A 25,005-nucleotide genomic window follows, 5' to 3' on the forward strand; every position below is an offset into this window, starting at 1 on the left:
TACTGTCTATTCTTCTCTCTAAGTCTATTCATATCATTTGCAAAAAAGGTAAGATATCAATCGACTTAAAATTCCATACTTAAAATCAAGTAATGCTTTATTTTGATAGACAGATATTCTTTTCACTTTTCTGCTAATGACTATAATAGCGGAAGTGAAACAAGGGGAACAACTCTGATCACCGTTAAATGGCACGATGTCCTTTCACTTTTGCCGGTCCGTTTGAACTGTCCGTTTATGTGTAGCGTACTGGTGTATGCGACAACCCTTCTTTTGTGTTTTGGAGATCGGAAGGAGGCGTTTATCTGGTTACTATATCAACTGGAACTTTCTGTGTCATAAAGTCTACATGCGATAGTGTAACATTTACCCCGGATAAGTACAGTGGCATACATGTGCATGCATATTAGATAGGCATCTAAGCTTGTACGTTTTTATTTAGAAAATGCAATCTTTTAAATCAAGTTCAAAATGGATGCTGAAGATTCCTGTACTTTATCAATCACAGAAAACATTATCTATGGTTAGTAGACAACCGTTACTGCAAGTGTATACTAAGTCAAAGAGTGTATGGGGACAAAAATGCCTCTTTACAACATCATTTAAACATTGTGCAGAGCCAAAAAAGAATACAGAAATTGATGTAACTAGGGAGAGCCCCTTCTCTGAACTGTCAACAAAGGAAAAGGGTAATTGACAATTATTGAACCATACATTTGTTCCTTTGATTATATATCATACAATGCATATAATTAATGATAAATGTAAATAAAATGTAATGGCCAGACCAGGGTTCCAACCCTGTACTCAAACTTGGACGCTGTACTGGTTGAGCTACATGCAGCTACATGTACCTTGTCACCAATACCAATCGAGTCCAAGTACGCTATGTAACAGGAGAAGAGAACATGTAGCAGCCAGACCGAGATTCAAACCTGGGACTCAGGACACTAGCCAAATACTTAACTGCTGAACTACCTAGTCGCCGATGTTTAACCCAGTATGATCCCGCTACAGCTACATAGATGATACATATGGAGTGAAGAAGTAATTCTAACAATATAGACAGAATATTAACAAATTTTCGAGGCGATCTATCTGGTTGTTAAGACTTAAAAAGAACAAATAAAATTACATTAAGGACGGTCACATAATTTCACATATTAAAACAGAACATATGAAGAACATACAGATAAACTATAGGGACATTTGCAATGTGTATTGTCTGGGTGATCCCTTTGGACAGTTATTGACAGTTATCTGTATGTTAGATATATGTGTTCATTAGGGCTTTTCACCAAATGGTGAAATTAGGGTTTTTCGCCAAATGGTGAAAAGACCTATTGTTTTCATTAAGTTTCTTATTCTTATTATTATTATCCCCTGCCCAACGAAGTTGGCAGGGGATATACAAATGGGTTCCGTCCGTCTGTCTGTCCGTCCGTCCGTCCATACGAATGGTTTCCGGAGCATAACTCTAAAACCAGAAGAGATATTTCCACGAAACTTCATAGACACATTGGTCTTATGGTCTAGTAGTGCCTTTTGCTATTTTAAGGTTTTCACTTTTTGTACTTTTTTCTGTTACTATGGAACCATTGCTGAAAATGGCAGATTTTTTGTAAGAATCGTTTCCGGAGCACAACTCTAAAACCAGCAGAGATATTTCCATGAAACTTCATAGAAACATTTTATGTAGGACTTCTAATTTTGTATTATGCTTTACTTTTTATTTAATATGCATGCAGTAAAACTCAGATATATCAAACTCAATTATTATGAACATTCACTTAATTCCTATGTAACTCGTCGCTGTTTAAAACAAATCAAAAATCGTACTGTTAGCTGCTGAACTTTGTTAAAGCTAAGATTGATTCTGGTATTTTTCAAAGAAGCAAATGTTTTCAAAGTTGATTTCACTTTGTTAAAAAAACCATAAATATGTTTTGTATATATTCTTCAATTGCAGTTGGGTTTTAAAATACTTTCCCTATACTCTTACTAGCATAAAAAATTAATGCATTAATTGATTTAGCTCTCCATTGGCGGGGGATCTGAATGACTATGAGCTTGTTCTTCCTGTTTTTGTGAACGCTCTATTGGACAAACGGTAAGATATATGATAAAAATTATTTCAGTATGTTACTGCCATATGCATGTACATATATCTGAAGGTGTTGTTCCACAAACAAAATTAAGTAGGTCAAAAAATCCAAATTGGCCACCATGAGTGATGACGCAAAACCTAAAAACACAAAAACTGCTATAACACAAAAAGTATGAAAGCTAAGCTATTCCAAATCTGAAGACATTGTATTGTAGGGAAAGGACATTTCTAACTTTTCCTCATTTAATATGTGTTTTCACAAAATATGTCTCGATCGTTAAAAAGCTCGCTATAGGTCAAAGTTTACAGAATGTGACAATTTTGAAGTTCCATCTTTTTTTCTATTGCTATCATTATAAATCAGCTAGGCTCTCTGTAAGTCCTATTCTTTATTAATATTTGGTAAATTATATAATGTATGCCTATATTGATATATGTAATATTATGTATCCTTGTAAATATCTCATTTTCTATGACAAGGTGACCTTTTTCTGTTTTAGTTAAAGAAGCTGGGAAAACATCATTTTGGGGAGGAGTTGTTATCTTTGGAATTGGAGTTACAGGTGAGTTGATTTGAGTTACTACAGGTGAGTTAATGACACAATGTCATTTAATGTCAAATTGTCAATTATCCTTTCCTGTTTGTTCCTTTGATTATCTAGAGCAATATAACAAACAAACAAAAAGTTTTTCTGTAAGTATACTCCTGCTTACCTCCACCTTGCATGGCACAGTAAGACTATGTACAGTTGGTAGTAGACTAAAGGTTACACCCTTGTGCACACGGAGTGCACTACATTTAGACTACAGGTAGACACGGAGTGCACAAGGTTTAGACTACAGGTAGACACGGAGTGCACAAGATTTAGACTACAGGTAGACACGGAGTGCACAAGGTTTAGACTACAGGTAGACACGGAGTGCACAAGATTTAGACTACAGGTAGACACGGAGTGCACAAGATTTAGACTACATGTAGACACGGAGTGCACTACGTGTGAACACGGTGTCCACTACAGGTGGACATCGTGTCCAGGTACATTGAGACCTAGACAGACAAGGTGATGTGTTAAAGTTAGGGATCGGGGAAGAATAAGTTCTTCAATTTGAAATAATACATAATTATAATTTTAAGTGTTTATTTTTTTTTAATTACAACATCTACAATTTAATGTACAGTATATATAACTATATGATACAATATTTTTAGTATACATGAATAAAACCTTTTCACTGCAAAAGTAATAAAGATTGATTTATATTCATTAAGTATATGTCTATTTAATTTTATATCAGATATCATTAGTTTCCATTTCTTATCTTAAATTGTCTATATTGCGTTTTCAGAAGTAAATGTTTTATGGGTAAATTACATTAAATATATATATATATATATCATTTACATCAAGCATTTTCACAAGTCAAAAACAACTTTGAATTGCAGCAAAAACCAGTCCTAATGTGCTTTTGAGACACTTTTTCTTTTATAATAAGCTATCAGTAATACAATCATATACCGGGTAATACATAGATTTTAAACAAAAAGATTTGGTGCCTATCAATTAGTTGTCTAGCGATACCCTTGTAGATCGTCTTTCATTAAAATAATTACACTTTTATAATATTTTTCTTGCTATTTTAAGTTCTAAAAGTATTGTACGTAAAAATAGCTTAATTACATATTCTTTATTAAAAACTGAACGTCTTTAAAAGATCATGCAGAATTAAATCCACTTCAAGCTATATGACGTCCTCCACTAATTGGTGGCTAGTCTACCTACAAGTACCCAATTCAGCTTGTTTTGATTCTTAATTACCGGTACACACAATAAGTTTATGATCCCAACCCCGCAAGTTATCTTGATCGTATATTGCGTCATGGTTCAATAATTACAACTTGTCAAACATACAGGTAAGCCACAGTATCCAGCTATACAGGTGCCTCAAGGTGACCATCGATAATGGCCAGAGGGCAGAATCGTTATCTTCTGTGTTTGTGTGTTTGCACGGCTTTTATGAGAATGGGGACAGTATCTTTATATAAGATGTGATTTTAGAATTGTTTCTATGGAAGTTTGTTAAGACAAACAAATATACTTTACCGTTTAAAAATCATATAGGTCCATGAGTTTGAAACACATAATTACCATTCTTATTAGATACATGAACATGCTGGTTGTAGAGCCTGGGTAAACATGTACACCGGTTCCCGGGGGAGGTGGGGTGTAGATTGGGATGAGGGATGAGGTATACGTAAAAACTAGCTGGCAAAACATATAGTAAGTGATGCTGAATACACCTCAATTATTGTCATGACAGGCAGCCGTGAAGTGGAGCTGACGGTAGCTGTACAATGCGTAAATCATGCATGTCTGTCACAACCTTGAATTTGCCAATAATACATGTATATATTATAATCAAAATTAATGTAGATTAGGTACTTATTCAACATTGTAATATGGTATTTTATATACATAGTCATGATAATCAGGTTTCTGATATATGTAAAAAGCCAGTGTAAAAAAAATTAAATTAATGAAAAGATATTGGATGAAAAATGATATTCCAATAATCTTGAAATAAATGTTTTAGTTAACTATACACTTGGTATTTAGATTATTTTTAATTTCAATATATAAAGCTTCATTAACAAATAAATTAAAATGCACTACCAGTTAAAACACATATCCCTATTGACTAGCATTGTTGTATAACTGTACGTATTTGTGTGATGAGTACAATGTACATATGTATGTAAGTATGTAGAGAGGCTGCCACCTAAGTACAGCATGCTATAAATGGACCTCCTGGGGTTGGGATAAGGTACTACATGTATACAGGTGTTGTTAGTCTGTGATACACTTGACTGAACATATTGAAGGGTGCCCAAAGAAGGCCCCAGGCCCCTAGCCCCACTCTGACCAATGTTAGGTAATTTAGATTATCATACCCGTGTGGTTGATGGAACCGTATGAAGTCCAAGTGACCATGGCAACTGCAGTCCTAGCCTATGGGTCTACCTTTCGAGCAGGCAAATTTAAGTGAACAATATACTACATGTATGGATCATACATTAATATTGTTATCATATAAAACTCACGCGGTTTGTAAAAGAAGGTCAGATTAGAATATTGTCAAATTGTCAAATTATCAAGGTTTCTAGAATTAAAATAATTATGACCAATTCAGAATCTAATCAACAACTATGAATCTACAGTTTAAATGGGTAGAAGTTGGATTTATTTTGATTCTGTCTGTTTGATTTGTTATCAGACATGTGACCTACATTTTAGCAATCGGTCCTTTGAACACTGGTGATGCTCACGAACAGCCACATGCCCGATAATATTATTTTGCTTTCTTAAGCCAGTGCTTACAGGTTCCTCAATCGGTTGAGTGTAATAAAGTGTAATTTCTAATGCCGATTTTTAACGTCTATGGACGATTTCTCATTTTTCCAATGCTTTGCAACGCGCCAGGTTTCATGTAGCAAATGTATACGTATTATACAAACTATTTCGCGCACCTTGCCGTTTAGAAAACTATATTCCATACATACATAGTTTAACATTTTATGAAGAATTTAATTTGTGTATGTTTATATGTCCTTGTTTTTATTATGTCCATCAATATATTCTTTTTAATCAAAATAATTTGCCGATCAAAATATCTCTTTAGCGATGATTTGCTTATACTAAAAATCTTACTCCACGCGAGGTTCATCACTTTATGCGTACGAAAAAGAATTTCATCTTTAAACTACTTATCACTAGCTAAGAAAAATAGTTTTTACTGGGAACTATCCATTGATGAGACATAACTAGTATGTGGTTTACCGTACGCAGTTAATTTGCAACGCAGTTAATTTGCTTTTATAAATTCTATAATTAACGTCCTTATTTATAAATTAAATTGTATGATAATATATGTTGATACATTTTACTTTATATGTATCTATTCAAATAAACATTACACTACGAATGATTTCCAGTAATTAACGGCAATTTTTATGTTGCAATAAATATTATGTTTCTGATCGCAATAACTATTTCTATCTGTCAAAGTCCAATGAATACATATTTTCTCATATTTCTGTGGCACATCATCTAGTCTGTCTGTGGTCTGGATGTAGTGGATATTTTACCTGGACACGATGTCCACCTGTAGTGGACACCGTGTTCACACGTAGTGCACTCCGTGTCTACCTGTAGTCTAAACCTCGTGCACTCCGTGTCCACTCGTAGTTCACACCGTGTGCACAATGTGTAACCTTTAGTCTACTACCAACTGTATGTTATCACAGCTAGTACATGTGTGTGTTCACAGCCTGGTTGCAACCATCGTGAATATTTATGTTTAATTGAACTGAATTGTAGTAAAATTGGATATTAATGTGAGAAAGTGCAGGATTTCATATAAACTTAATGACTGCCTCCACTAGGGAACATAGTCATCACCACTTGATTACTAGTGGTAAACTAAAGAGAAGTTCTCTCTTGCTGGCTTGTGTTGGCATACACGGTACATGAATTGGATAATTAAAAATAATTTGATTTAGGCTATACAGTATTTATATTTTATTTTAACACCTCTAGGTATATTTTGCATTTTATTGATTTGATTAAACTTAAATGAAACATTTTACCATCAATAGGAAGTTTGCTGTATATCATTGGGAAAGAGGTATTTTCCAGTCAAAGTCCAAGAGGGATCTATAGTAATGCCTTTGAGTTATGTAAACAGAATACAGAGGTAAATCCAATACAATGTTTCTGTTCATGTATTTTAATGTTTATTTCATTTTAAGATGATACTTCTTAGAAAGGAATGAACTTGTTAAACTTTCTAGAATTGAGAAGACATTTCAAATGATTAAGATATAGAAGTTGTACTTTAGACATGAATACGGCTTCATATGTAAATTCTTATATCTAATAAAATGACAAAGATTTGAACTGGATATGCAATTACTGTCGATGACGAAATAAAATCATCACACCAACATCCTCAGCTTGTTTAAAATTTCAAAATCCGAAGAACAAGAAATCAAATTGGAATGGCCTAATGATACAGTGTATAAACTAGGAGACATTTTGTATATGATGTTTATCAATATCTAGCTTGATGTTATAGGATATCAACATCATTAGATAAAATAGCAATTAACACTAATATGTAAGGAGAGGGCATGTATAGGCATGTTACCTGTTGCCAAATTCTGATTGTCTTTAACATCAGACAATAAAATATTTTGAAATGAAATAGACGTCAGACTTGGTCAAGTTTTACATCTGATAATGTCTCTGTGTTTTAAGCTTATGGATGTGCTAGGAGAACCAGTTAAATGTTATGGAGAAGAAACTAGACGAGGGAGAAGAAGACACACCAGGTAGGTTTAAACAGTTGTGACTAGGACTTGGTACATATCACAATCTATTTTACATAGACTTTTTTGAGTTACAGACAGACAAACCATTTTAACGCAAAGCCAGCCAGACCAGAGTTAATTTTGAGTTATCTAAAACTGTTTAAAAAAGAATATATTGAATATTTAGCAAAACTGTAGTCTGGACCAACAAGACATTTAATACATGTTTAGTGCGGTAATACAATGATCATTGTTAGCTCGCCTAATCGAAGAATAGGGGGACCTTATGTTGTCACCCCCGGCGTCGGCTTTGGCGTCGGCGTCGGCGTCAGCGTTGGCGTCCCATTTCACGTTAAAGTTTGTTAGCTCACCTATTCAAAGAATAGGGGGAGCCAATGTTGTCACCCCGGCGCCGGCGTCAGCGTTGGTGTCCCATTTCACGTTAAAGATTTTGAGCAAGTTTCTATTTCGTCAATTGTTTAAGCTTAAGTCATCATAAATGTTTATGATTTTTATTTTCCTAATGTGTATGGATGCTGAACGTGATAATACAACCAATTTGGGGCCCTTTAGGTTTTTTTTGAGTCTGTTAATTTGTCATATTTCCATGTTAAAGTTTTTGAGCAAGTTTCTATTTTGTCTATTGTTTAAGCGTAAGTCATCATAAATGTTTATGATTTTATTTTCCTAATGTGTATGGATGCTGAACGTGATAATACAACCAATTTGGGGCCCTTTAGGGGTTTTTTGAGTCTGTTAAAGTTTTTGAGCAAGTTTCTATTTTGTCTATTGTTTAAGCTTAAGTCATCATAAATGTTTATGATTTTATTTTCCAAATGTGTATGGATACTGAACGTGATAATACAACCAATTTGGAGCCCTTTCGGGGTTTTTTGACTGAGGGCACTGCTTGATATTTTTAAATAGTAAATACTTGAACATTATCTTCTTCTGAATAGGCGAGCTTTGCTGTTCTCCAACAGCTCAAGATGGTGGAGAAGAATTCCAATATACTTCATAACAAATTAAACAGACAAACAAAAGACCCCCTGCTGCTAAAATTAATCACTGTTAAGATCCTTGTTGCAAGAAGCATATTTTTTGGTGCTTGCAATAAAATTTATTTAGGTGTACAATGTTGATCCTGTCTGTCCCATCCTTTCCTATTTTGATATGTGGTGTGCTCAAGTCTTACAGACAGGATTTTTTATACCTTTTGTTTTTTCAGCCATGTTGAATTTGAAAAGGATGGCATGCAGTATATGAGGATGGTGTTTTACATCGAGGGGCATGAAAGGAAAGGCAAAGTTCAGTTAGAAGTACAAAGGGTAAGGTCAAATGTCTACAAGGTCACGAAAGGCAAAGTTCAGTTAGAAGTACAAAGGGTAAGGTCAAATGTCTACAAGGTCACGAAAGGCAAAGTTCAGTTAAAAGTACAAAGAGTAAGGTCAAATGTCCGAAAGTCCAAGAAAGGCAAAGTTCAGTTAGAAGTACAAAGGGTAAGGTCAAATGTCCGAAAGTCCACGAAAGGCAAAGTTCAGTTAGAAGTACAAAGGGTAAGGTCAAATGTCCGAAAGTCCACGAAAGGCAAAGTTCAAATAGAAGTACAAAGGGTAAGGTCAAATGTCCACATGTCCACAAAAGGCAAAGTTCAGTTAGAAGTACAAAGGGTAAGATCAAATGTCCGAAAGTCCGCGAAAGGCAAAGTTCAAATAGAAGTACAAAGGGTAAGGTCAAATGTCTACAAGGTCACGAAAGGCAAAGTTCAGTTAAAAGTACAAAGAGTAAGGTCAAATGTCTGAAAGTCCAAGAAAGGCAAAGTTCAGTTAGAAGTACAAAGGGTAAGGTCAAATGTCCGAAAGTCCACGAAAGGCAAAGTTCAGTTAGAAGTACAAAGGGTAAGGTCAAATGTCCGAAAGTCCACGAAAGGCAAAGTTCAAATAGAAGTACAAAGGGTAAGGTCAAATGTCCACATGTCCACAAAAGGCAAAGTTCAGTTAGAAGTACAAAGAGTAAGGTCAAATGTCCGAAAGTCCAAGAAAGGCAAAGTTCAGTTAGAAGTACAAAGGGTAAGGTCAAATGTCTACAAGTCCGCAAAAGGCAAAGTTCAGTTTGAATTGCAAAGGGTTAGGTCAAATGTCCACATGTCCACAAAAGGCAAAGTTCAAATAGAAGTACAAAGGGTAAGGTCAAATGTCCACATGTCCACAAAAGGCAAAGTTCAGTTAGAAGTACAAAGGGTAAGGTCAAATGTCCACAGGTCGACAAAAGGCAAAGTTCAGTTAGAAGTACAAAGTTCAGGTCAAACATTCACAAGTCCAGAAAAGCTCATTTTAACTTAAAGGAAAATGTTTGGAAGAACTATTGTCAAACCTGTCTGGAAAAAGGAGGCAGGCAAATGGTTACTGTATACAGATTATTACATGTTCTCCCCTCAAGGGGAAGTGGGGACATTTACATGTATGCATTATAGAAGTTCTATTGGTTTCTGTGTAGGGACATTTACATGTATGCATAACAGAACATTGGTTTCTGTGTGGGTACATTCACAATGCATTTTTTATTGGTTTCTGTGTGGGGTACATATCACACGTATGCATTACAGCAGTTTTATTGGTTTCTGTGTGGGGACATTTACATGTATGCATTACAGAAGTTCTATTGGTTTCTGTGTGGGGACATTTACATGTATGCATTACAGAAATTTCTATTTGGTTTCTGTGTGGGGGACATTTACATGTATGCATTACAGAAGTTTTATTGGTTTCTGTGTGGAGGACATTTACATGTATGCATTACAGAAGTTCTATTGGTTTCTGTGTGGGGACATTTACATGTATGCATTACAGAAGTTTTATTGGTTTCTGTGTGGAGACATTTACATGTATGCATTACAGAAGTTCTATTGGTTTCTGTGTGGGACATTTATGTACATGTATGCATTACAGAAGTTTTATTGGTTTCTGTGTAGGGACATTTACATGTATACATTACAGAAGTTCTATTGGTTTCTGTGTGGGACATTTACATGTATGCATTACAGAAGTTCTATTGGTTTCTGTGTTGGGACATTTACATGTATGCATTACAGAAGTTTCTATTGGTTTCTGTGTAGGGACATTTACATGTATGCATTACAGAAGTTCTATTGGTTTCTGTGTAGGGACATTTACATGTATGCATTACAGAAGTTCTATTGGTTTCTGTGTAGGGACATTTACATGTATGCATTACAGAAGTTCTATTGGTTTCTGTGTAGGGACATTTACATGTATGCATTACAGAAGTTCTATTGGTTTCTGTGTAGGGACATTTACATGTATGCATTACAGAAGTTCTATTGGTTTCTGTGTGGGACATTTACATGTATGCATTACAGAAGTTCTATTGGTTTCTGTGTGGGACATTTACATGTATGCATTACAGAAGTTCTATTGGTTTCTGTGTAGGGACATTTACATGTATGCATTACAGAAGTTCTATTGGTTTCTGTGTAGGGACATTTACATGTATGCATTACAGAAGTTCTATTGGTTTCTGTGTGGGGACATTTACATGTATGCATTACAGAAGTTCTATTGGTTTCTGTGTAGGGGACATTTACATGTATGCATTACAGAAGTTTTATTGGTTTCTGTGTGGGGACATTTACATGTATGCATTACAGAAGTTCTATTGGTTTCTGTGTAGGGACATTTACATGTATGCATTACAGAAGTTCTATTGGTTTCTGTGTGGGACATTTACATGTATGCATTACAGAAGTTCTATTGGTTTCTGTGTAGGGACATTTACATGTATGCATTACAGAAGTTCTATTGGTTTCTGTGTAGGGACATTTACATGTATGCATTACAGAAGTTCTATTGGTTTCTGTGTGGGGGACATTTACATGTATGCATTACAGAAGTTCTATTGGTTTCTGTGTGGGACATATACATGTATGCATTACAGAAGTTCTATTGGTTTCTGTGTAGGGACATTTACATGTATGCATTACAGAAGTTCTATTGGTTTCTGTGTGGGGACATTTACATGTATGCATTACAGAAGTTCTATTGGTTTCTGTGTGGGGACATTTACATGTATGCATTACAGAAGTTCTATTGGTTTCTGTGTGGGACATTTACATGTATGCATTACAGAAGTTCTATTGGTTTCTGTGTGGGGACATTTACATGTATGCATTACAGAAGTTCTATTGGTTTCTGTGTGGGGACATTTACATGTATGCATTACAGAAGTTCTATTGGTTTCTGTGTGGGGACATTTACATGTATGCATTACAGAAGTTCTATTGGTTTCTGTGTGGGACATTTACATGTATGCATTACAGAAGTTCTATTGGTTTCTGTGTAGGGACATTTACATGTATGCATTACAGAAGTTCTATTGGTTTCTGTGTGGGACATTTACATGTATGCATTACAGAAGTTCTATTGGTTTCTGTGTTGGGACATTTACATGTATGCATTACAGAAGTTCTATTGGTTTCTGTGTGGGACATTTACATGTATGCATTACAGAAGTTCTATTGGTTTCTGTGTGGGACATTTACATGTATGCATTACAGAAGTTCTATTGGTTCTGTGTGGGACATTTACATGTATGCATTACAGAAGTTCTATTGGTTTCTGTGTGGGGACATTTACATGTATGCATTACAGAAGTTCTATTGGTTTCTGTGTGGGACATTTACATGTATGCATTACAGAAGTTTCTATTGGTTTCTGTGTGGGGACATTTACATGTATGCATTACAGAAGTTTCTATTGGTTTCTGTGTAGGGACATTTACATGTATGCATTACAGAAGTTCTATTGGTTTCTGTGTGGAGACATATACATGTATGCATTACAGAAGTTCTATTGGTTTCTGTGTAGGGACATTTACATGTATACATTACAGAAGTTCTATTGGTTTCTGTGTGGGGACATTTACATGTATGCATTACAGAAGTTCTATTGGTTTCTGTGTGGGACATTTACATGTATGCATTACAGAAGTTCTATTGGTTTCTGTGTAGGGACATTTACATGTATACATTACAGAAGTTCTATTGGTTTCTGTGTGGGGACATTTACATGTATGCATTACAGAAGTTCTATTGGTTTCTGTGTAGGGACATTTACATGTATGCATTACAGAAGTTCTATTGGTTTCTGTGTGGGACATTTACATGTATGCATTACAGAAGTTCTATTGGTTTCTGTGTGGGACATTTACATGTATGCATTACAGAAGTGATTATTGTTTGTGGTGTGTAGGGACATTTACATGTATGCATTACAGAAGTTCTATTGGTTTCTGTGTGGGACATTTACATGTATGCATTACAGAAGTTCTATTGGTTTCTGTGTGGGGACATTTACATGTATGCATTACAGAAGTTCTATTGGTTTCTGTGTAGGGACATTTACATGTATGCATTACAGAAGTTCTATTGGTTTCTGTGTGGGGACATTTACATGTATGCATTACAGAAGTTCTATTGGTTTCTGTGTGGGGACATTTACATGTATGCATTACAGAAGTTCTATTGGTTTCTGTGTAGGGACATTTACATGTATGCATTACAGAAGTTCTATTGGTTTCTGTGTGGGGACATTACATGTATGCATTACAGAAGTTCTATTGGTTTCTGTGTTGGGACATTTACATGTATGCATTACAGAAGTTCTATTGGTTTCTGTGTGGGACATTTACATGTATGCATTACAGAAGTTCTATTGGTTTCTGTGTGGGGACATTTACATGTATGCATTACAGAAGTTCTATTGGTTTCTATTGGTTTCTGTGGGGACATTTACATGTATGCATTACAGAAGTTCTATTGGTTTCTGTGTGGTGGACATTTACATGTATGCATTACAGAAGTTCTATTGGTTTCTGTGTGGGACATTTACATGTATGCATTACAGAAGTTCTATTGGTTTCTGTGTGGGACATTTACATGTATGCATTACAGAAGTTCTATTGGTTTCTGTGTAGGGACATTTACATGTATGCATTACAGAAGTTCTATTGGTTTCTGTGTGGGACATTTACATGTATGCATTACAGAAGTTCTATTGGTTTCTGTGTGTGGGACATTTACATGTATGCATTACAGAAGTTCTATTGGTTTCTGTGTAGGGACATTTACATGTATGCATTACAGAAGTTCTATTGGTTTCTGTGTAGGGACATTTACATGTATGCATTACAGAAGTTCTATTGGTTTCTGTGTGGGGACATTTACATGTATGCATTACAGAAGTTCTATTGGTTTCTGTGTAGGGACATTTACATGTATGCATTACAGAAGTTCTATTGGTTTCTGTGTGGGGACATTTACATGTATGCATTACAGAAGTTCTATTGGTTTCTGTGTGGGACATTTACATGTATGCATTACAGAAGTTCTATTGGTTTCTGTGTGGGGACATTTACATGTATGCATTACAGAAGTTCTATTGGTTTCTGTGTGGGACATTTACATGTATGCATTACAGAAGTTCTATTGGTTTCTGTGTGGGGACATTTACATGTATGCATTACAGAAGTTCTATTGGTTTCTGTGTGGGGACATTTACATGTATGCATTACAGAAGTTCTATTGGTTTCTGTGTGGGGGACATTTACATGTATGCATTACAGAAGTTCTATTGGTTTCTGTGTGGGGACATTTACATGTATGCATTACAGAAGTTCTATTGGTTTCTGTGTAGGGACATTTACATGTATGCATTACAGAAGTTCTATTGGTTTCTGTGTGGGACATTACATGTATGCATGTTCTATGTTTCTGTGTTGGGACATTTACATGTATGCATTACAGAAGTTCTATTGGTTTCTGTGTGGGACATTTACATGTATGCATTACAGAAGTTCTATTGGTTTCTGTGTGGGACATTTACATGTATGCATTACAGAAGTTCTATTGGTTTCTGTGTGGAGACATTTACATGTATGCATTACAGAAGTTTTATTGGTTTCTGTGTAGGGACATTTACATGTATGCATTACAGAAGTTCTATTGGTTTCTGTGTAGGGACATTTACATGTATGCATTACAGAAGTTCTATTGGTTTCTGTGTGTGGGGACATTTACATGTATGCATTACAGAAGTTCTATTGGTTTCTGTGTAGGGACATTTACATGTATGCATTACAGAAGTTCTATTGGTTTCTGTGTAGGGACATTTACATGTATGCATTACAGAAGTTCTATTGGTTTCTGTGTGGGGACATTTACATGTATGCATTACAGAAGTTCTATTGGTTTCTGTGTGGGACATTTACATGTATGCATTACAGAAGTTCTTGTCTGTGGACATTTACATGTATTGGTTTCTGTGTGGGACATTTACATGTATGCATTACAGAAGTTCTATTGGTTTCTGTGTGTGGGACATTTACATGTATGCATTACAGAAGTTCTATTGGTTTCTGTGTGGGGACATTTACATGTATGCATTACAGAAGTTCTATTGGTTTCTGAGTAGGAACTTTTACATGTATGCATTACAGAAGTTCTATTGGTTTCTGTGTAGGGACATTTACATGTATGCATTACAGAAGTTCTATTGGTTTCTGTGTGGGGACATTTACATGTATGCATTACAGAAGTTCTATTGGTTTCTGTGTAGGGACATTTACATGTATGCATTACAGAAGTTCTATTGGTTTCTGTGTGGGGACATTTACATGTATGCATTACAGAAGTTCTATTGGTTTCTGTGTAGGGACATTTACATGTATGCATTACAGAAGTTCTATTGGTTTCTGTGTTGGGACATTTACATGTATGCATTACAGAAGTTCTATTGGTTTCTGTGTGTGGACATTTACATGTATGCATTACAGAAGTTCTATTGGTTTCTGTGTGGGGACATTTACATGTATGCATTACAGAAGTTCTATTGGTTTCTGTGTGGGGACATTTACATGTATGCATTACAGAAGTTCTATTGGTTTCTGTGTGGGGACATTTACATGTATGCATTACAGAAGTTCTATTGGTTTCTGTGTAGGGACATTTACATGTATGCATTACAGAAGTTCTATTGGTTTCTGTGTAGTGGACATTTACATGTATGCATTACAGAAGTTCTATTGGTTTCTGTGTAGGGACATTTACATGTATGCATTACAGAAGTTCTATTGGTTTCTGTGTGGGACATTTACATGTATGCATTACAGAAGTTCTATTGGTTTCTGTGTGGGGACATTTACATGTATGCATTACAGAAGTTCTATTGGTTTCTGTGTGGGACATTTACATGTATGCATTACAGAAGTTCTATTGGTTTCTGTGTAGGGACATTTTACATGTATGCATTACAAAAGTTCTATTGGTTTCTGTGTAGGGACATTTACATGTATGCATTACAGAAGTTCTATTGGTTTCGTGTGTGTGGGACATTTACATGTATGCATTACAGAAGTTCTATTGGTTTCTGTGTGGGGACATTTACATGTATGCATTACAGAAGTTCTATTGGTTTCTGTGTGGGGACATTTACATGTATGCATTACAGAAGTTCTATTGGTTTCTGTGTGTGGACATTTACATGTATGCATTACAGAAGTTCTATTGGTTTCTGTGTGGGGACATTTACATGTATGCATTACAGAAGTTTTATTGGTTTCTGTGTGGGGGACATTTACATGTATGCATTACAGAAGTTCTATTGGTTTCTGTGTAGGGACATTTACATGTATGCATTACAGAAGTTCTATTGGTTTCTGTGTGTTGGGACATTTACATGTATGCATTACAGAAGTTCTATTGGTTTCTGTGTGGGGACATGTACATGTATGCATTACAGAAGTTCTATTGGTTACTGTGTTGAGACATATACATGTATGCATTACAGAAGTTCTATTGGTTTCTGTGTGGGGACATTTACATGTATGCATTACAGAAGTTCTATTGGTTTCTGTGTGGGGACATTTACATGTATGCATTACAGAAGTTCTATTGGTTTCTGTGTGGGGACATTTACATGTATGCATTACAGAAGTTCTATTGGTTTCTGTGTAGGGACATTTACATGTATGCATTACAGAAGTTCTATTGGTTTCTGTGTAGGGACATTTACATGTATGCATTACAGAAGTTCTATTGGTTTCTGTGTGGGGACATTTACATGTATGCATTACAGAAGTTCTATTGGTTTCTGTGTGGGGACATTTACATGTATGCATTACAGAAGTTCTATTGGTTTCTGTGTAGGGACATTTACATGTATGCATTACAGAAGTTCTATTGGTTTCTGTGTGGGGACATTTACATGTATGCATTACAGAAGTTCTATTGGTTTCTGTGTGGGGACATTTACATGTATGCATTACAGAAGTTCTATTGGTTTCTGTGTAGGGACATTTACATGTATGCATTACAGAAGTTCTATTGGTTTCTGTGTAGGGACATTTACATGTATGCATTACAGAAGTTCTATTGGTTTCTGTGTGGGGACATTTACATGTATGCATTACAGAAGTTCTATTGGTTTCTGTGTAGGGACATTTACATGTATGCATTACAGAAGTTCTATTGGTTTCTGTGTAGGGACATTTACATGTATGCATTACAGAAGTTCTATTGGTTTCTGTGTAGGGACATTTACATGTATGCATTACAGAAGTTCTATTGGTTTCTGTGTGGGGACATTTACATGTATGCATTACAGAAGTTCTATTGGTTTCTGTGTGGGGACATTTACATGTATGCATTACAGAAGTTCTATTGGTTTCTGTGTAGGGACATTTACATGTATGCATTACAGAAGTTCTATTGGTTTCTGTGTGGCTTACATATGGAACATTTACATGTATGCATTACAGAAGTTCTATTGGTTTCTGTGTGGGGACATTTACATGTATGCATTACAGAAGTTCTATTGGTTTCTGTGTGGGGACATTTACATGTATGCATTACAGAAGTTCTATTGGTTTCTGTGTAGGGACATTTACATGTATACATTACAGAAGTTCTATTGGTTTCTGTGTGGGGACATTTACATGTATGCATTACAGAAGTTCTATTGGTTTCTGTGTGGGGACATTTACATGTATGCATTACAGAAGTTCTATTGGTTTCTGTGTAGGGACATTTACATGTATGCATTACAGAAGTTCTATTGGTTTCTGTGTGTGGGACATTTACATGTATGCATTACAGAAGTTCTATTGGTTTCTGTGTGTGGACATTTACATGTATGCATTACAGAAGTTCTATTGGTTTCTGTGTAGGGACATTTACATGTATGCATTACAGAAGTTCTATTGGTTTCTGTGTGGGGACATTTACATGTATGCATTACAGAAGTTCTATTGGTTTCTGTGTGTGGACATTTACATGTATGCATTACAGAAGTTCTATTGGTTTCTGTGTAGGGACATTTACATGTATGCATTACAGAAGTTCTATTGGTTTCTGTGTGGGGACATTTACATGTATGCATTACAGAAGTTCTATTGGTTTCTGTGTGTGGACATTTACATGTATGCATTACAGAAGTTCTATTGGTTTCTGTGTAGGGACATTTACATGTATACATTACAGAAGTTCTATTGGTTTCTGTGTGGGGACATTTACATGTATGCATTACAGAAGTTCTATTGGTTTCTGTGTATGGACATTTACATGTATGCATTACAGAAGTTCTATTGGTTTCTGTGTAGGGACATTTACATGTATGCATTACAGAAGTTCTATTGGTTTCTGTGTGGGGACATTTACATGTATGCATTACAGAAGTTCTATTGGTTTCTGTGTGGGGACATTTACATGTATGCATTACAGAAGTTCTATTGGTTTCTGTGTGGGACATTTACATGTATGCATTACAGAAGTTCTATTGGTTTCTGTGTGAGACATATACATGTATGCATTACAGAAGTTCTATTGGTTTCTGTGTAGGGACATTTACATGTATGCATTACAGAAGTTCTATTGGTTTCTGTGTGGGGACATTTACATGTATGCATTACAGAAGTTCTATTGGTTTCTGTGTGTGGACATTTACATGTATGCATTACAGAAGTTCTATTGGTTTCTGTGTAGGGACATTTACATGTATACATTACAGAAGTTCTATTGGTTTCTGTGTGTGGGACATTTACATGTATGCATTACAGAAGTTCTATTGGTTTCTGTGTGGGACATTTACATGTATGCATTACAGAAGTTCTATTGGTTTCTGTGTAGGAACATTTACATGTATGCATTACAGAAGTTCTATTGGTTTCTGTGTGGGACATTTACATGTATGCATTACAGAAGTTCTATTGGTTTCTGTGTGGGACATTTACATGTATGCATTACAGAAGTTCTATTGGTTTCTGTGTGGGGACATTTACATGTATGCATTACAGAAGTTCTATTGGTTTCTGTGTGGGGACATTTACATGTATGCATTACAGAAGTTTTATTGGTTTCTGTGTAGGGACATTTACATGTATACATTACAGAAGTTCTATTGGTTTCTGTGTGGGGACATGTACATGTATGCATTACAGAAGTTCTATTGGTTACTGTGTTGAGACATATACATGTATGCATTACAGAAGTTCTATTGGTTTCTGTGTAGGGACATTTACATGTATACATTACAGAAGTTCTATTGGTTTCTGTGTGGGGACATTTACATGTATGCATTACAGAAGTTCTATTGGTTTCTGTGTGTGGACATTTACATGTATGCATTACAGAAGTTCTATTGGTTTCTGTGTGTGGGACATTTACATGTATGCATTACAGAAGTTCTATTGGTTTCTGTGTGTGGACATTTACATGTATGCATTACAGAAGTTCTATTGGTTTCTGTGTAGGGACATTTACATGTATGCATTACAGAAGTTCTATTGGTTTCTGTGTGTGGACATTTACATGTATGCATTACAGACGTTCTATTGGTTTCTGTGTAGGGACATTTACATGTATGCATTACAGAAGTTCTATTGGTTTCTGTGTAGGGACATTTACATGTATGCATTACAGAAGTTCTATTGGTTTCTGTGTGGGGACATTTACATGTATGCATTACAGAAGTTCTATTGGTTTCTGTGTTGAGACATATACATGTATGCATTACAGAAGTTCTATTGGTTTCTGTGTAGGGACATTTACATGTATGCATTACAGAAGTTCTATTGGTTTCTGTGTGGGGACATTTATATGTATGCATTACGGAAGTTCTATTGGTTTCTGTGTGTGGACATTTACATGTATGCATTACAGAAGTTCTATCGGTTTCTGTGTAGGGACATTTACATGTAAACATTACAGAAGTTCTATTGGTTTCTGTGTGTGGACATTTACATGTATGCATTACAGAAGTTCTATTGGTTTCTGTGTCGGGACATTTACATGTATGCATTACAGAAGTTTTATTGGTTTCTGTGTTTTTCTTGTGCACAGGACATTACCTGTAAAATCTTGCCACACAGCACAGATCATTTCCACTCTGGGTTTTTTTCTTGCATGTCTATCTAACGCCTTATTATACCTGTATAGGCTTTTGAACAATATATACCCATTCATTGGGATTAGATTTCAGTAATAGTCAAAATGAAATTAAGGGAATTCACTCTGAAAAATCTTTAATATAATGTGTTTGTGTTTGTTTCAGACGCCTGGGCAGAAATATGAATATAGATACCTTTTTGTGGAACTATATGGTTACCCACCTCGCACATTCATTATACAGGACAACAGATAATGACCAGTGGTCATGAAAGACTGTGTACTAAAGATAACACATAATGACCAGTGGCCAATAAAGACAATTTTCCATTGAAAGCCTGTGTGGTTTTAATATCTATAACATATAAAAAATCCTTTAAATCCTTTTATCTTAAATCATGTTTCCACAACTGAACTCTACAAAGTTGTGTTCTGAAGTCTGTGTTGAAATTCAGATATGATACACCAATAAAGTGAAGAAGAACAAATATGGTGTGATTGAAGTTCAAAATTTTAATGGATTAAGAGTTTATAGCTTACAGTAAAATTAAGGGTTACATTGCTGTGTTAAAGGCCCATTTATACATAACTATTCAGTTTTTTAGGTCACCTGAGATGAAGTCTCAAGTGACCTATTCTAATCGCCTTTTGTCCGTTGTCGTGCGTCGTCCGTCGTCCGTCGTGTGTCGTGCGTCGTATGTCCGTTAACAATTTACATTTTCGACTTCTTCTCCAAAACTGCTGAAGCAATTTCAATGAAATTTTGCACAAACCTTCTAAGGCATAAGGCCAATCAAAATTGTGAATTATATGGTCCCCACCCCCCAGGGGGCTGTGGGAGGGGCCAAAAGGGGTAAAATTTCAAAAATCTTCTTCTCTACTCACAGATGTGGTAGAATCAAATACTCTTCATAGATAGAAAGGTCTTAAGGTCCTTTACAAAAATTGTGAATTATATGACCCTGGGGTCTCTAGTTTCCCCCTGGGGAGGGGGTTAAGTTTACTATACTTTATATTGAGAAAACACTTTTTTGCGCATTATTTGGTCATTTGTAATAGGAAATGAGTCAAATGTTGTCAGAATTATCAGTATGAGATGGCCATTTAATTCTATTAACAAATTTTCTATGACTGACCCCCAGGGGCCTTAAGGGCGGGGTCAAAAGGGGTCAAATAGGCTAAAACTTCAAAAATCTTCTTCTGAAATTCTGGAAATGGTAGAATCAAATACTTTTCATAAATAGAAAGGTCTTAAGGTCCTTTACAAAAATTGTGAATTATATGACCCTGGGGTCTCACGTTTCCCCCTGGGGAGGGGGGTCAAGTTTACTATAGTTTATATAGGGAAAACACATTTATGAGCATTTTTTGCTCAATTTTCATTGGAAATGAGTCAAACTTGGTTAAAATTATTAGCCTGAGATAGCATTTTAATATCATATCCACATTGGTTCTGGCCGACCCCCTGGGGGCAGAGGGGCGGGGCTAAAAAAGGGTCAAATAGGCTAAAACTTCAAAAATCTTCTTCTGAAATTCTGGAAATGGTATAATCAAATACACTTTATAGATAAAAAGGTCTTAAAGTTTGTTTATAAAAATTGTAAATTATATGACCCTGGGATCTCCTGTTTCCCCTTGGGGAGGGGGTCAAGTTTACTGTAGTTTATATAGGAAAAACACATTAATGAGCATTTTTTGCTGAATTTTCATAGGAAATGAGTCAAACTTGGTTAGAATTATTAGCCTGAGATAGCATTTTAATATCATATCCACATTGGTCCTGGCCGACCCCCTGGGGGTAGAGGGGCGGGGCTAAAAAAGGGTCAAATAGGCTAAAACTTCAAAAATCTTCTAAAATTCTGGATATAGTAGAATCAAATAATTATAGATGGAAAGGTCTTCAGGTGTTTTATAAAAATTGTGAATTATATGACCTTGGGGTCTTACGTTACCCCCTGGGGAGGGGTCAAGTTTGCTTTAGTTTATATAGGAAAAGCATATTTGTGAACATTATTTGCCCAATTTTCGTAGGAAATTAGTCAAACTTGATTAGAATTATTAGCCTAAGATATAGCATTTTAACATCCATATCCGTCCTCGATGACCCCCTGGGGGACCAGAGGGGCAGGACCAAACAGGGTCAAATTGATTAAAATTTCAAAAAATACCTCTCTCTAAGTTCACAGGTTTGATGGAAGCAAATACTCTTCATAGTCTAAAAAGGTCAAATTTATAAATCACTGACCAACTTCAAGGCCCAGCAATAGAGCATATAGTGTTTTTATGTCTGTCATTTGTTTTATTATTTGTTTCATTATATATTCTAACTCAGGTGACCGTTAAGGTTGTATTCTTCTGAGGTTTCAGTCCCGTTGAAGTCTCGTTTCGACATAGATCAAAGAAGTTATGAGATTTTAAGATAAAATCTACCAATATCTTTAGCAAGTTGCCAGTTGCAAATTCTGTCAAAAAATTACATTTCTATTTTTAGTAGATTTTTTTATACGGGGACTTTAAGAAATGGTCCATTTGGCGGCCATTTTGAAATTGTGTCTTTTTTCGCTTTGAATAGCGCCACAGTTTTACCATTTTTTACTGAAATTGTTTTTACGTAAATCATCACTGCGCCAGTATTTTTAGCTGTATCGAACTAATTTTTGCTGTAAATCGTTACTGGGTTCGTGGTAATTAAAATATTGAGCATTAATGTGTGAAATGATACACTTTTGTCACTTTATTTTGACATTTAATGGTAATTTGGGCACTTTTATTTTTTACTCCAAAATACTGAAAAATAACAAATATTCAAATGGGGCAAAAAAGTAAGCACACGGACCCCTTATTTTTCTGCCTGATTTAGAAAGAACAACCCTTTCCCTGTTGATATGCAAAATATGAACAAAAGTTTAATACCAGAACTTTTTCTATAAAGGGTTAAATTTGGCAAAAATGGCTGAAAATGGTGCATTTTTTAGCTCAAAATTAAGGGGTAGGGGTAGCATATGTTGTTATTCTGAGAAAAAATATTAGTCTTATTAATCAAAACTGGTATGTTTTTAAAGAAGACTACTGGAAAATAAATTCTACAAACATCCATACATATCAAACACCTCGATAGGAAATTATGACTTTAATCTCATGTGTATATGGTCAAAACCGCAAAATTCCCATAAAATCCAATATTTTGTCAACTAGGTATCTTTGAGTGACAATATCTCAAAAACGAGCACACGGACATATGTTTTTTCTTCCATTTTCGTTTATAACATGAACTCCTATTTCCAAAAATCTATATGAGAAAAAAAGTTTAATACAAGAAAATTTTGACTTCTCAGAGGAGTACATCCTTAAGGCCCATGGGCCTCTTGTTTTGTGATCACAAACATACAATACAACCGACAATTACCAAAGTTTTTTATATAGACAAACCGACAATTACCAAAGTGTTTTATATAGACAAACCGACAATTACCAAAGTGTTTTATATAGACAAACCAACAATTACCAAAGTGTTTTATATAGACAAACCGACAATTACCAAAGTGTTTTATATAGACAAACCAACAATTACCAAAGTGTTTTATATAGACAAACCGACAATTACCAAAGTGTTTTATATAGACAAACCAACAATTACCAAAGTGTTTTATATAGACAAACCGACAATTACCAAAGTGTTTTATATAGACAAACCGACAATTACCAAAGTGTTTTATATAGACAAACCTACACATTTTCTACTGCGGATAACATGTTTGTTTCGTTTTTTCCCATGCGAAGTTGATAGCGTCACATGGTATTTCCTGAGATCGTGAACTTCTTGAAATCATTTGGGTGTGTATTTATTGTGGGCCACATTGATTGTTTTATTTTTTCATGTTTCATTTTTTCAAAAATTCAGAGTTGGTCTCAGTTACAACTTACCTGGCTTTAGTCGTCATTTTATCGAGATGTTGTAATTTTCTTGTAAATATTTGTGATTATAATAAAATAACCCTGAAAATTTACGTATAGTAGGCCTTTAATACTCAAGTTTGTTTGTGTTCATGAAAAATAACTATTTCTCTTTAATTTTGTTTTGACACAAAAACAGTTTTAACAAGAGAATGCCTAGTACAATACGTAGGTACAATATGTAGGTATATAGTTTATTGTGTATATTAATAAATCAGGTGATTGCAATTGAGCACTGTTCCTACTGGACACAAACCAAGCGTCGATCGAGAGAGATTCTGGATTACCTATCCACAGACCCGGTATCCCACAGGCATTAACGAACGTTAAATGTATATGTATTACATATTGACATCAATTGATCACTCGCTTTTCAATTACCTATCCCTACTTCCAGCATTTTCTCGTTCTGTTCTACGCTTTTTTGATCCTTTGCATATGCTCTGCCCAGCAAAAGGCGACTAAGTTTAGGACTTTGCTCCTTTGCCCACACACACACACACACACACACACACACACACACACACACACACACACCGAGGAGATAGGCGACTAAATTTGCATCCTATACAAATGAGCACTACATATAAATTTCGCCACACATTTGACTTCACACGTGGCACGCTTTCTAGTCATCGCTCATATTTTAGCGTTCTGCCGAACAGCATGGCTACATTTGGTATATCCGGCCTTCGGCTGCCACTGCCGAAGGGTGTATAGTGCTCCATTGTGCTGTTATATATTTGTCTACTTTCTTTGTCCCGAATTACTGTTCGTACCATATTATGTTATCGTGTTCGTTTTGTGTGCCTTGATAAGGGGGCAGATCGGCTCGAAAATTTGACAATTACTTCCTTGTCCCATATAAACAGAAACATATATACATAGAGATTGGCAACTCCGCCATTTTTACGATAGGCAGATGTACCTCTGCATGTGCTTAATGGTTTTTAGATAAACTTTTAAATAGTTAGATACAGAAGAATAACTTTGACATGTTATAAAAGTTAAATAATTTTCAGATGGTTTGAATACAATTTTGGATAGAAAAAATATATTTTAACTTATACATTAATAAAATTAAATGCACTTCCGGTTTTGAAAGTCTGATTTTCGAAAAAC

The 25,005-nt window shown here is 35.3% G+C and overlaps 1 protein-coding gene across 2 annotated transcripts; it reads left to right on the top strand.

Moving 5' to 3' along the window:
* The first annotated feature begins 223 nt into the window (after positions 1 to 223).
* LOC138316351 (mitochondrial import inner membrane translocase subunit Tim21-like) lies at positions 224 to 22,084 on the top strand. 2 transcript variants are annotated; one of them, XM_069258045.1, is made up of 7 exons: positions 224 to 523; positions 2,608 to 2,670; positions 6,762 to 6,859; positions 7,423 to 7,496; positions 8,704 to 8,803; positions 20,096 to 20,299; positions 20,343 to 22,084. In XM_069258045.1, the coding sequence occupies exons 1-6, from the start codon at positions 472 to 474 to the stop codon at positions 20,183 to 20,185; spliced, it is 477 nt and encodes a 158-aa protein (XP_069114146.1). In that variant the 5' UTR covers positions 224 to 471; the 3' UTR covers positions 20,186 to 20,299; positions 20,343 to 22,084. The 2 variants fall into 2 exon arrangements, with proteins under 2 accessions (XP_069114146.1, XP_069114145.1); XM_069258044.1 differs by having other exon boundaries at positions 225 to 689.
* The last annotated feature ends 2,921 nt before the right edge of the window (positions 22,085 to 25,005 follow it).

The sequence above is a fragment of the Argopecten irradians genome, chromosome 2, assembly GCF_041381155.1.
Source record: "Argopecten irradians isolate NY chromosome 2, Ai_NY, whole genome shotgun sequence".
NCBI classification, from domain to species: domain Eukaryota; kingdom Metazoa; phylum Mollusca; class Bivalvia; order Pectinida; family Pectinidae; genus Argopecten; species Argopecten irradians.

Bases quoted from the DNA above. Each gene is read 5' to 3' on its own strand.
- LOC138316351 (XM_069258044.1), top strand. From the start codon at position 446: ATGCAATCTTTTAAATCAAGTTCAAAATGGATGCTGAAGATTCCTGTA. The intron at 690-2,607 runs GTAATTGACAAT...TTTCTGTTTTAG, and splicing joins ACTGTCAACAAAGGAAAAGG to TTAAAGAAGCTGGGAAAACA. The intron at 7,497-8,703 runs GTAGGTTTAAAC...TTGTTTTTTCAG, and splicing joins GGGAGAAGAAGACACACCAG to CCATGTTGAATTTGAAAAGG.